At 47.3% G+C, this 13,452-nt stretch overlaps 1 protein-coding gene across 1 annotated transcript in view; it reads left to right on the plus strand.

The window, feature by feature from the left end:
- LOC112115901 (heat shock 70 kDa protein 12A-like) overlaps positions 1-12,240 on the plus strand; it is a 14,038-nt gene extending 1,798 nt beyond the window's left edge. Inside the window, exons 2-4 of the mRNA XM_024213118.1 lie at positions 7,628-7,852; positions 8,561-8,732; positions 10,942-12,240. Of these exons, the coding sequence (XP_024068886.1) occupies positions 7,628-7,852; positions 8,561-8,732; positions 10,942-11,990 (1,446 nt within the window). The 3' untranslated portion in view covers positions 11,991-12,240. The remainder of the gene's footprint in view (positions 1-7,627; positions 7,853-8,560; positions 8,733-10,941) is intronic.
- Positions 12,241-13,452: the final 1,212 nt, after the last annotated feature.

Below are 13,452 nucleotides of genomic sequence, written 5' to 3' on the forward strand. Positions count from 1 at the left end.
TTAAATGCTAATGTAGACAGGACACGGACATTTTCAACATCATATCTGAAAACATGACTGAGACTTAGCAACAGTATTGCCCTTATATAAATCCATGGTACGCCCACATCTTGAATACTGCGTACAGATGTGGTCTCCTCATCTCAAAAAAGATATACTGGCATTAGAAAAGGTTCAGAGAAGGGAAACTAAAATGATTAGGGGTTTGGATGGGTCCCATATGAGGAGAGATTAAAGAGAATAGTACTTTTCAGCTTGGAAAAGAGGAGACTAAGGGGGGATATGATAGAAGTATATAAAATCATAAGTGGTGTGGAGAAAGTGAATAAGGAAAAGTTATTTACTTGTTCCCATAATATAAGAACTAAGGGCCACCAAATGAAATTAATGGGCAACAGGTTTAAAACAAATAAAAGGAAGTTCTTCTTCACAGAGCGCACAGTCGACCTGTGGAACTCCTTGCCTGAGGAGGTTGTGAAGGCTAGGACTATAACAGGGTTTAAAAGAGAACTAGATAAATTCATGGAGGTTAAATCCATTAATGGCTATTAGCCAGGATGGGTAAGGAATGGTGTCCCTAGCCTCTGTTTGTCAGAGGGTGGAGATGGATGGCAGGAGAGAGATCATTTGATCATTACCTGTTAGGTTCACTCCCTCTGGGACACCTGGCATTGGCCACTGTCGGTAGACAGGATACTGGGATGGATGGACCTTTGGTCTGACCCAGTATAGCCATTCTTATGTTCCTATGTTCTTAACAGTTATTGTGAAAACAGGCCTATACAGCAGTGTTCATTTTTTTTTAAGTATGAAGAATGGGCAAGAACTGAAGCCATGGAAGAGAAGCATGGATTTTAGCTGAATCCCCTGTGTCTCTGCACATGTGCTGAGAACAGGGCAGGGCAATTTAGGTAGAAGGACTCAGAGACACCTAGAGAAGAGGCAGTTACTAGACATGCTCAGTAGCTGATTCGGAAGCTGTACAGAAAGTTTCCGCTGAGGACAAGCAGATTCCACACATTCACCATAGGAAAACCGAGCCAAGAAACGGAGCTCAAAGGAAAGAGATTACAAATATGGGAGGCAAATCTGGGGATTCAGCAGCTAACAATGCAGAACCTAGAGCTGTGTCTGCTGTGAAGGCTGCATCGCAATACCTGCACCTCTTAGATACGGGTTATAGATTCCTCCTCTTACTAGAAATTCAGACAGTCAGCTATTGACTCAGACACTGGAACTGCTGCTGGCTTTAAGGAGCTTTAGAATATCCTCAGGAAATCAATGGTCCCAAGAGTTTGGAGGGAAATGGAAAGGAGGCCATTTTCCTCAGGCTTTGCAGAATCCACGTGACAAAACATGTACATTAAAAGGCCACACCGGAGAGCCTGAGAAATTATCTCTGTGTAGGGTGACCAGACAGCAAGTGTGAAAAATCAGGACAGGGGGTGGGAGGTAATAGGAGGCTATATAAGAAAAAGACCCAAAAATCGGGACTGTCCCTATAAAATTGGGACATCTGGTCACCCTAACTCTGTGAAAAGATTAGAGGTGAATGTGTTTGTATGTGTGTGCCAAAGTATAAAAGGGTATAAAAAAGGCATACTGTCTGTTAAAACCTGGCACTGAATTGTATGTATGTAACAGCAGCAAAGTGGGAAAGCCTGTATAAAGAACACCAATAGGTTTACTGCCTAACAGTTTTGTTTAAGATGTTATTCAAAAATATGCATAATACAGGTTGCAAATGTTTGTGTATGTATTAAATGTGTGTTCACTAAGAAATAACTTGTATGCTGGTTCTCTGTCAGACTGACTGGCAGCTGTTAAGGTGCTGTTCTCTTGCAGTGGGCTTTGGGCATTTTGGGGGTGTGTATAAAATTTGTGTAAAGTTGCCTTCAGTAATTCAAGAGCATAAGTACCAACCCCAGGACAGACTGTCAGGAAGCAGGGCATAAACCCCAAACTGGCTGTGAGTTCTACACTTCGATTTCACCAGCCTATTTTAACTAACACACCAGTCAGCCAGACTGATTCAGCTGTGTGTTTGTCAGTGTTCAGTTCAGACATGGGGACTTTGGCATGAGCTGGCACCTGGTCTGCCAGCGTCACAGTTTGGTTCAGGGGAAATAGTTTGCTCTAATAGCCACATTAATATTTGACTTATGAAGTCATTCACAGATTTGAGGCAGCTGACAGTCATGGGCTTTTTGAGCAACTGCACCTCCTAGACGCAGTGATCTATGCTCCACAGAGTTATTCTGCCTGCTTCTTAGCCCTGGTCTACACTACGAGTTTTGGTCGAATTTAGCAGAGTTAGATCGATTTAACCCTGCACCCGTCCACACGACGAAGCCATTTTTGTCAACTTAAAGGGCTCTTAAAATCAATTTCTGTACTCCTCCCCGACAAGGGGATTAGTGCTGAAATCGACATTGTCGGGTTGAATTTGAGGTAGTGTGGACGCAATTCGACAGTATTGGCCTCCGGGAGCTATCCCAAAGTGCTCCATTGTGACCGCTCTGGACAGCACTCTCAACTCAGATGCACTGGCCAGGTAGACAGGAAAAACCCCGGAAATTTTGAATTTAATTTCCTGTTTGACCAGCGAGGCGAGCTGTTCAGCACAGGTGACCATGCAGAGCTCATCAGCACAGGTGACCATGGAGTCCCAGAATCGCAAAAGAGCTACAGCATGGACCGAATGGGAGGTCCTGGATCTGATCGCTGTTTGGGGAGACGAATCCGTGCTATCAGAACTCCGTTCCAAAAGACAAAATGCCAAAATATTTGAAAAAATCTCCAAGGGCATGATGGACAGAGGCTACAACAGGGCCCTGCAGCAGTGCCGCATGAAAATTAAGGAGCTCAGGCAAGCCTACCAAAAAAACAAAGAGGCAAACGGCCGCTCCGGGTCACAGCCCCAGACATGCTGCTTCTATGTTGAGCTGCATGCAATTCTAGGAGGGGCCCCTACCCAGGACCGGCTCTAGGCACCAGCAAAACAAGCACCTGCTTGGGGCGGCACATTTCCAGGGGTGGCACAGCAGCTGGTAGCAGTGGTGGAGGCGCAGCTGGGCCCGCATGGCCTCAGCCGCACAGTGCAGGGCGCAGGGCATCTGCAGCATGCGGGCGCCGCTCACCACCTCGGCCAGGTTGTCGTGGCGCACCTCGCCCATGCCGGCCGTGTCGATGAGCAGGCGCAGCGCCCCGTAGCTCACCCCCTTCACCCTCAGGATGTCCGGGGACTTGGCCGCCAGCACCGACTTGTGGGCTCGGATCCACCGGCCGGACACTTCGATCACCAGGTCCGGCTCCTCCGAGACCAGCTGCTGCGGGCTCCAGGGCTGCGCTCCAGCCTGTGGACAGTAAGTGCCAGGCGGCGGCCGGGCGATGTCGCCTCCTCCCGCCTCGGACTCGGACGCACCTTGTTAATCTCCCACTGACTCTTCCCCACCCGGCTGCAGGAGGAGGCTGCTCCGGGATCCTGCTGCGGGGCTTTGTCCCCCGCCCCGGGCGAACTGAAGCACAAGGAGGAGCTGAAACCACTGGGAGCTTGCAAAGGGAGCGCGGCGCTTTCCCCACCCCCGCTCTCCTCTTCCCCCAGCTGATGCGTTTCCTTCCATGGAGCCGGGCTGCTGCTGGCTGCCCTTGCTTCTCTCCACTTCCCCCAGAGCTTTCCCGGTGGCACTAGCCGCTGCTCTGCTTCTCCGCAGAGCCTTTTTGGACAGGCTCTAGCAGAGGCTGGACCTGGCTAATGTCCACACACACACACACACACACACCCTCAGCAGCACAGTCAGCCACCCCTTCACCTTCCTCTTCTCCCCCCCCCCTTGCCTTTTTCCTTTGCGGTTTAAGGTTGAACATTACTGTGGGTTTTCCTTGCTCAACTCTCCTTCTTGGCACATGGTCAATTTCAGCCTTGTTTCCCAGCCTGGCCTCCTCTCACATGCTGACAGCAGAAAGAGGTGTGGGGCAGCCGTCCCTGCAGCCACTCGCTGCTGAACTTTTCAACTCCACTAATTTCAACATTGGATAGATATCTGTAACCATCATATGTTTGCTGCAGCTTGATTGCTCAGACTTTCCGTGAGTGGCATTGACAGATCAATGTATAGTAATAAAGTATCTCACTTCCTGTTCCTTGGGGGAGTTGGGTTTTTTTTTTCCTGGAGCAATTTAATTTTCTATGAGCCTTTTTCCTATTTTTTTTCCTTCAGAGTAAGCGACATGTTCTTTAACAAGTGAAAGATCACTGAGTTTTAACAGTTTTGATTTACCTAGATGTTTGTATCAGCCTGCATGCAACTCCCAAGATCAGTTTGACTAATTGCACTGTTTTATTTCAGCTCAAAGAGGAGCTAAAGATTTTCCTTGGACTTTCTGCTCTGAAATTTTCAGCAACAGAGTCAACTAAACATGCTGATGTGTAATTATATTCTGCGATTATTTCCCCAATATGCAAACATATGTAAAAGCCAAAAAAAGGGGGGAGGGGGCCGCTAATATTTTTTTTGCTTGGGGCGGCAAAAACCCTAGAGCCGGCCCTGCCCCTACCACTACCCCACCCCTGTCCGTGGACACCTGCAAGGGGGGAGTCTCATGCAACAGGGATGAGGATTTGGGGGACGAGAAAGATGAGGAGGTAGAGGAGGATGAGGATAGCACACAGCACGCAAGCGGAGAAACCATTCTCCCCGACAGCCAGGAACTGTTTATCACCCTGGAGCCAATACCCTCCCAACCCTCCCAAGGCGGGCTCATGGACCATGAAGCCGGAGAAGGCACCTCTGGTGAGTGTACCTTTGTAAATATAATACATGGTTTAAAAGCAAGCATGTTTAATGATTCATTTGCCCTGAAGACTTGGGATGCATTCGCGGCCAGTACAGCCCCTCCTTTTAAATGGCCAACCCAACGGGTGCTTGGTACAGGAAAGGCGGGCACTGCTGTTTGAAACCATTCCCACATGTTATGAAGGTTGAAGAAGCTGAAAGACTGTGGCTTACCATGGCTGCCTGCAAGCCGAATTCTGTTGCCCTGCCCTGCATGTGTGATCTCTCACACCAAACCGGCAGGCCCTCAATATAAGAGGCAAAATGCGACCTTGTACCGAAAGCACATGTGCTATGTAATGTTAACAGCTTGGTTCACCGTGAGTCTACCCATTGTTCTCTAAAATGTGTTTTTTTAAATACTACTGTCCCTTTTTTTTCCTCCTGCAGCTGCAAATGTTTCAACGCTCCCCTTATCATCTCCGTCCCAGAGGCTAGCGCAGATTAAAAGGCAAAAAAACCACACTCACAATGAAATGTTCTCTGAGCTCATGCAGTCCTCCCGCACTGAAAGAGCTCAGCAGAATGCGTGGAGGCAAACAATGTCAGAGTCCAGGAAAGCAGAAAATGAACGTGAGGACAGGAGGGACGAATGAGATGAGAGGTGGCGGGAGCAAGGTGAGAGATGGCAGCAGCGCGATGAGTGGAGGCAGGATGCAATGCTGAGGCTACTGGGGGATCAAACTGATATGCTCCAGCGTCTGGTGGAGCTGCAGGAAAGGTTGCAGGAGCACAGACTGCCGCTGCTCCCCCTGTGTAACCGCCCGCCCTCCTCCCCAAGTTCCATAGCCTCCTCACCCAGATGCCCAAGAACGCGGGGGGGCGGCCCTCCGGGCACCCAACCACTCCACCCCAGAGGACTGCCCAAGCAACAGAAGGCTGGCATTCAATAAGTTTTGAAGTGCAATGTGGCCTTGTCCTTCCCTCCTCCCCTCATCCACCACCCCACCCGGTGCACCCCTTCCAGGCTACCTTGGCAGTTATCCCCCTATTTGTGTGATGAATTAATAAAGAATGCATGATTTTGAAACAATAATGACTTTATTGCCTCTGCAAGCGGCAATCGAAGGGGGGAGGGCGGTTGGCTTACAGGGAAGTAGAGTGAACCAAAGGGGCGGGTTTTCATCAAGGAGAAACAAACAGAACTGTCACACCGTAGCCTGGCCAGTCATGAAACTGGTTTTCAAAGCTTATCTGATGAGCGTCCTGCTGTGCTCTTCTAATCGCCCTGGTGTCTGGCTGTGCGTAATCAGCGGCCAGACGATTTGCCTCAACCTCCCACCCCACCATAAACGTCTTCCCCTTACAGATATTGTGGAGCACACAACAAGCGGCAATAACAATTGGAATATTGCTTTCGCTGAAGTCTAACCGAGTCAGTAAACTGCGCCAGCTTTTAAATGTCCAAAGGCAAATTCTACCACCATTCTACACTTGCTCAGCCTATAGTTGAACAGCTCCTTACTACTGTCCAGGGTGCCTGTGTACGGCTTCATGAGCCGTGGCATTAAGGGGTAGGCTGGGTCCCCAAGGATAACTATAGGCATTTCAACGTCCCCAACAGTTATTTTCTGGTCTAGGAAGTAAGTCCCTTCCTGCAGCTGTTCAAACAGACCAGAGTTCCTGAAGATGCGAGCGTCATGTACCTTTCCCGGCCATCCCATGTTGATGTCGGTGAAACGTCCCTTGTGATCGCGCTGTTGTTGCCTCCTCACCTGCTTTTGCAGGTTCTGGTTCTGCACATACTGCAGGATAATGCGTGAGGTGTTTACAATGCTCACAACAGCAGCGGTGAGCTTAGCGGGCTCCATGTCTGCCATGGTATGGCTTCTGCAGGAAAGCAGGAGAGCAGAGTTGCAGCGGAAGCGGTGGATGACGACGGATGGCACGAGAATAGATATTTATACTGAATGACGAGAGGACCTGTGAGGTGGATTCATGGCACCAGGAGAGCAGGAGAGCAGAGTTGCAGCGGAAGCGGTGGAGGACAACAGTTAGCACTGCGCACATTTCCCGAGGAAGAACACATGTTCCTGGGAGCCCATGACAGATAACATGGAGAAATTCGCTATTGAGACACGAGCAGGAGAGCAGAGTTGCAGCGGAAGCGGTGGATGACGACGGGATGCCACGAGAATAGATATTTATAAAGAATGACAAGAGGTCCTGCAACGTGTATTCATGGCACCAGGAGAGCAAGAGAGCAGAGTTGCAGTGGAAGCGGTGGTTGGATGACGACGGTTAGCAGTCCTACTGCACCATCTGCTGAAAGCAGTATGGCGTCTGCACGGAAAAAAGGAGCGAAACGATTGTCTGCCGTTGCTCTCACGGAGGGAGGGGCGACTGACGACATCTACCCAAAACCACCCACGACAATGTTTTTGCCCCATTAGGCAGTGGGAGCTCAACCCAGAATTCCATTGGGCAGCAGAGACTGCGGGAACTGTGGGATAGCTACCCACAGTGCAATGCCCCGAAAGTTGACGCTAGCCATGGTACTGTGGACACACTCCGCCGACTTAATGCACTTAGTGGGGACACACACAATCAACTGTACCCCACTGATGAGTGTGTTACAGGTCCTCCTTTGCACCAATCCTCAGAAGCTGAGTGGTTATAGTCCCCAGTTACAGAGAAGCTGTTCTTGTGCTTTTGGCTCTGGCGGTCCCCAGTTCAATTCTCGGTGTGTTGGCCGAGCTGGCAGCAGGGAGGGGAGCCTGTAATACACCCAGCAGTGGGTTACGCTACCACAATACAAATAAAAATAATTCATTGTTTTTTCTCACTTCTAGAAAATCACTTCCAACATGGAACTGGAAGCAGATAATGGAAAGAAGTTTCCAGCCCTAAAAGTATTCTCAGAAAGTCTGCGGTACATGAAGGACCATGCTCTGAATACCATACGGGACGCCTCATACCAAACTGTCTATGACACTGAGGATGTCACCTGGGTCATTACTGTTCCAGCCATATGGGATGCTTCTGCCAGGCAGTTCATGCGACTGGCCGCTAAAGAGGTAAAGTGAGTAATAGCCTGATCGCCTCTGAGATTCTCACTGCACAACAGTGCAGAAGAATTGTTCAACATTTAAACAAACCTTATTTTAAAACTTGCTCTACCATGGAGTGGGTTGGGGTTGAGCATTTTTTTCTACATCCGGTGTTCTCAAGCTGGAGGTCACAGCTGTTCTGCCCTCTCTATACTGCTAAATTAGAGGGGGATCCTGACTAGATCTTGCCTAGACTGGAGAAGTGTTACAATACAGAAAAGGTTGAGGACCACTATTTTGCTTGCTACACATTACTACAAGAAGTGACAAAATTATCTACTGGCTGAGAGGCTTCTGTGAATGAGAATAGCATCTGCAGTGAGTGTAGCTGGAACAGAAATTACAGGGACTATGGATCCTCATGTGTCATGGCATACACTAATGCTGGTTGGAATCAGGTAGAAATTCCCCTCCTAGCTTACACACAGTTATAGTATTGCACATAAATTGTCCATGAGCGTGGGGTGGGGGTTTCACCTCCCTCTGACTCATCTGGCTTTAGTCACAGCTGAGAACAGACTAGATGGAACAGACCATTATTCCTGATAGGCCATCCCAACATTCCTGGGATTAGAAGAACCTGGCCAACATACTGTGCTCATGGTGCATCCCAGAGGTGGGAAGCCAGGATCCCGTCACCACTCCTGTTCTGATCACTTTCTCTTCTGATTTTAGGCAGGACTCATCAGTGACATGTTTTCTGAGAAGCTCATCATTGCCTTAGAACCAGAGGCTGCCTCAGTCTGGTGCAAGCAGCTCCCACGAGAAGGGTTTGTATCAGAGGGTGGTGATAGACAAAAGTTTGAAGAGTCACCTGGGACCCAGTATGTTGTCGTTGATTGTGGAGGTAACTTTCCCCCTTAAACAGGTATAATCTCTGCTACACGCAGAGTTTGTCCATTCAGCAGCCACAGACCCTTCTGGCATAGAGAGCAAGGGACTGAGCTCTATACTGAACTCTGATCCCCCAGGCTGTGCTTGCTCTCGGTTCTTTAATTTTCACCTGAAAGAGCAGACACTTGAGGTTTTGTCTACATCGGGGGATAGGGTAGTCTGTACTAAATTGAGTTAGTGTGGATTGAAAAAGCCTGGTACATGATGCAAACCCCTGCAGCGCACTAACTCCCTACTTACAGCACATTCTGGAGTCCTCTTTCAAAGTGTACTAAGTTTGATGCAAATTGAGTTAGTTCGGTCCACAGCTCTGGGGTCAAGTAGACAAAATGTTCCCTCCGCTGTTTAAAAACTGATGCAGAGCCAGGATCAGCCCATTTGCTCCTGAATCCAAATATATCGGCATTGCTGCAATGTTAGTCCAGCAGCCTTACAACATGCTTCAAGCAGCCATGGTGAGATCCTTGATCTCATCATCATCTGGGGAGAAGTGATGGTGCAGGCAGTTCTTGTGGCCAGCTATCACATAAGAAACTGTCCGAGGAGATCTCAAAACACATGGCTGAAAAGGGTCACAACTGCATGCCTGGCAGTGCTGTACAAAAAGCAAACGACTAAGAAAAATGTACAGAGGAACTGAGGATGACAGAAGAAAAAGTCTGGCACTGCCCATTTGACCTGTCCATTTTAGGAGGAGCTGGACAGGATTTTTAGTTGGCTCGCCACTGCAGAAAGGGGGATGAAAGGAGAGCCCCTTTAAGGGCCTGATCCAAACCCCATTGAAGTCAATAGGATTCTGTTGTCTTCAATTGACTTTGATCAGATCCTAGCAGTGCAAGTTGCTGCCATCAGAGCCACATCACTCTACTCTACTGTATACTGCCCTGCTACATCACCAATGGATACACACCCATTTCCTGTTGTGTAGCTTGAATCCATAACCTCCTGCTGTAGGAGCAAGAGTGCTGCCACACAGCTTCTTTAGTTTCTTGCTGTTGTTTTGTGTAACATGTGAACTTAGTGCTGATGACAGACTGACATCCCTGGGAGACAGAAGTCTGTGTTTCTCACAGAACAAATTCAGTATGGGCAGCGGTGGTGCAAGCTTCCTACAGACAACCTATGCTCAGCATTGTGCCCCAACTCGGCCAGAGAGAGTGGATATCACAAGATGTCAGTTTTCACACCTATTCAGTTCTGACATCTCAGCAGACTACCCAGAAGGGACATAGCATCAACTGGGTACTAGACCGAGACCTACCAACTCATTTCCTACAGGCCACTGAACTTCCAGCAGATAGTAGTATCTTGTAGCTATTACCAACTTTGGGCTGAGTTTGAGTAAACTATTTATTAGACACCAACAAGGTGCTTGGTATTGTATCAACTCATCTAGATATTTGCCTAGTTTTACAACAGGCTACATAAAAAGCACAAGCGAAGTCGGTACCAACTAAAATTTCATACAAACAAAATGAGAAAGGAAGCCATTTTTCAGCAACAATGTGCTGTGACACTTTTGTATTTTTATGTCTGATTTTGTAAGCAAGTAATTTTTAAGTGAGATGAAACTTGGGGTACACAAGACAAATCAGCCTCTTGAAAGGGGTACAGTAGTCTGGAAAGGTTGAGAGCCACTGCTGCATAGCATGCAGAAATTAAGGCTATGTCTACACTAGGGACCTTACAGTGGCACAGCTGTACCACTACAGCTGTGCTGTTGTAAGGCCTCTCGTGTAGCCGCTCTTTGGACAGGAGAGAGCTCTCCTGCAGGTATAATTAAACCACCCCCAACGAGCGGCATTAGCTATGATGGCAGAAGAGCCTCTCCTGCTGACCTAACGCTGTCCCCACCAGCACTTTTGCCAGTGAAACTTATGTCAGTCGGGGGGAGGTTTTTTTCACACCCCTGACTGACAAAAATTATACCGACAAAAGTGGTAGTGTAGACAAAGTCTAAGAATCCTTGAGCATGGAAAGATTATAAGGTAAAGAATGGGCAACTCTGTATCCCAATTTGCAGAGCACATTTGCCAAGTGTGAGATTTTTTTACTTTTGTAAAGTTATGGACTCTTTAGAAAGCAGCCTTTTATTCAGCTAAAGTGAAGGCAATAACTTCCTTTTAAAAATTAACTAATTTTACTCATTTTGGGGGGCTTAGGTGGTACCATAGACATCACAGTACATGAAATCCAAAAGAACCAATCCCTGAAAGAGTTACATAAGGCATCAGGAGGAGGATGGGGAGGCAACACAGTGGATGAAAACTTCAAAATGTTCCTGAAGGAGATCTTCCAAGATGGAGTATGGGAGGAATATGCACAGAATCACCCCACGGAATGCCATCAAATGATGTACAACTTTGGCCTTCAGAAATGCTCTTCCAGCAGAGACGAGGTCTACATACATTGCTACCACAACCTAACAAAAGTGGCAGAACGCAAGCAAAAAGACATCTCCCTCTTCTTCAAGGGTGTAGAGGGAGCTCTGTGGTGCAATGGGACTATCATGATTACATATGAAAAAATGAAGAGCTTTTTTGCCTACAGTGTCAGACAAACCATTGGCACCTTGCAGGAAATCCTCAGCAAGCCTGAGATGGCCAAAGTCCAATATATTTTACTGGTTGGGGGCTTTGCTTCCAGCATTATCCTGAGGGAGGAGATCTATCAGACCTTTAGGGAGAGGTACCATATCCTGTGTCCACTGGAAGCTCAGGCAGCTATTGCAAAAGGAGCCATTTTATTTGGGAACAATTCACAAATTGTTGCCTCGAGAATCAGTGCTCTGACATATGGAGTAAAGGTATCTCGGGCATTTGATATTGCTGTCCATGATATACAGAAAAAGAGAGTCTCAAAAGCTGATAATTATGTATATTGTACAGATCTCTTCAATAAGTTGGTGGGAATTGGGGATTTGGTAGAGGTAGATGAGGTTGCCAGTTATACTTTCACTCCCATAGAACCAGATCAGACAAGTGTGATTTTTAGTTTCTATTGCACAGAAAAGAAGGATGCAAAGTACGTAGATGAGGAAGGGCTGAAAATACTCGGCTCCTGTACTGTGCCAACGCCAAACACAGAGCTGGGGAGAAACCGCCAACTGAGACTGGATATTAAATTTGGGCTAACGGAATTTAAAGCCACAGGTACTGATGTCACGTCTGGTGAAAGTCGGACGGTTATGATAGATTTTTTAACAGTGTAAAGATTCCACAGTTCAAGGACATTTAAGAAGAGCATCAGACTTGGATGATCCAAGGGACTATAGGGCTCAATTAGGAGAACATATGAGCTGTCACAGTGGAATAGCCAAGCAGACCATACAGTCCAGTAACTCACTTCCTGCCACACTAGAACAAACCAGTAGTCTGTCTAGTCTGATAATCCTGCCTCTTCGCAGACTAGTCACCCATTTAGTCTGATATTCTGCTATCTGCCATTCCTGATTGGACCAATACAATCAGGGCCGGCTCCAGGCACCAGGCACCCAAGCTGGTGCTTGGGGCGGCACCTGGAGGGGGGCAGCGGGGCGCTCCGGCCGCGGGGGAGAGCGGGGCCACAGCAGGGCTCGCCGCCCTCCCCCGGGCGCTCTGGCCGCCCTCCCCCCGGCCCTGAATACAATTTGTCTAGTTCAGTATTCTGCCCCCTCCCATGCTAGATTAGACCAATGGTGCAATAGCTAGTCCGGCATCCTGCATGCTACACTACTGGATCTGAACACAGTGGTCCAGATAGTCCAGGATAATTACCTATATCCCACTAGATCGGATTTATCGCCATCTAGCCTAGTATCCTGTTTGCTGCCAGACCAGGTCAATGATCTCTTTAGTCCACTCTTTTTCCTGCAGCTGTATTTTCTTATGCTATTATCTTTTCAGACCTCATTTTCTAAAGACTAAGTTTAATTCTGCTTGCTGTGATTTTACTGTATTATGAAAAATATTCAAATATATTATTGTATTTTTTTAAAGATCAGAGAAAGTGTAAACATGTAATATTTTGCAACAGTGAAATTATGTTAAAGCAATCATAGAATCGTAGGACTGGAAGGGATCTTGAGGTGTCATCTAGACCAGTCCCCTGTACTCCTGGCAGGACTAAGTATTATCTTGAATTAAATATCCTAAGTACTAACTAAATATAGGTATATTCAACAGGTTGAAAGACAAAAAACAAACTCTGAACCATCGTACAAAATGTTATGAATTTTGGGGTTTTTAGATATGAAATTGTGAGCGTGTGGTGATAATTTAACTATATAATTTAAGCAAATTGGCATCATTAATTGAATAGATATTCATGGGCAGATTGTACCATACAGCCCTGAATAATAATAGTGCTGAAAACCCCCTTTGGGGAACTAGCAGTTTCTGTTTAGGGGAGTACATTGACTCAACTGGCTCAGGCTCCTCCATGCACAGGCCAAGCAGTCTGGCTCTAACTAATCTGGTTACTAAGAAAGAGCTACAAGGCTCTGATCCTGCTGTCTGATCTGTGTGAGAAGACCCCTACACCACTTTACTTTAATAGGGCTTTGCATGGACAGAAGGCTCTGCCTACACAGATCCATTGTAGAATCAGGGCCTAATTGACTATTACTGAGATCCTGTAGTGTACATCTCTGTGCTCTTAGAAGTGAAAATTACCATGTGAAAATACAAACCTGG

This window comes from Terrapene carolina, unplaced genomic scaffold (genome assembly GCF_002925995.2).
Source record: "Terrapene carolina triunguis isolate 2854851 unplaced genomic scaffold, T_m_triunguis-2.0 Scaffold1018, whole genome shotgun sequence".
Lineage (NCBI taxonomy): Eukaryota > Metazoa > Chordata > Testudines > Emydidae > Terrapene > Terrapene triunguis.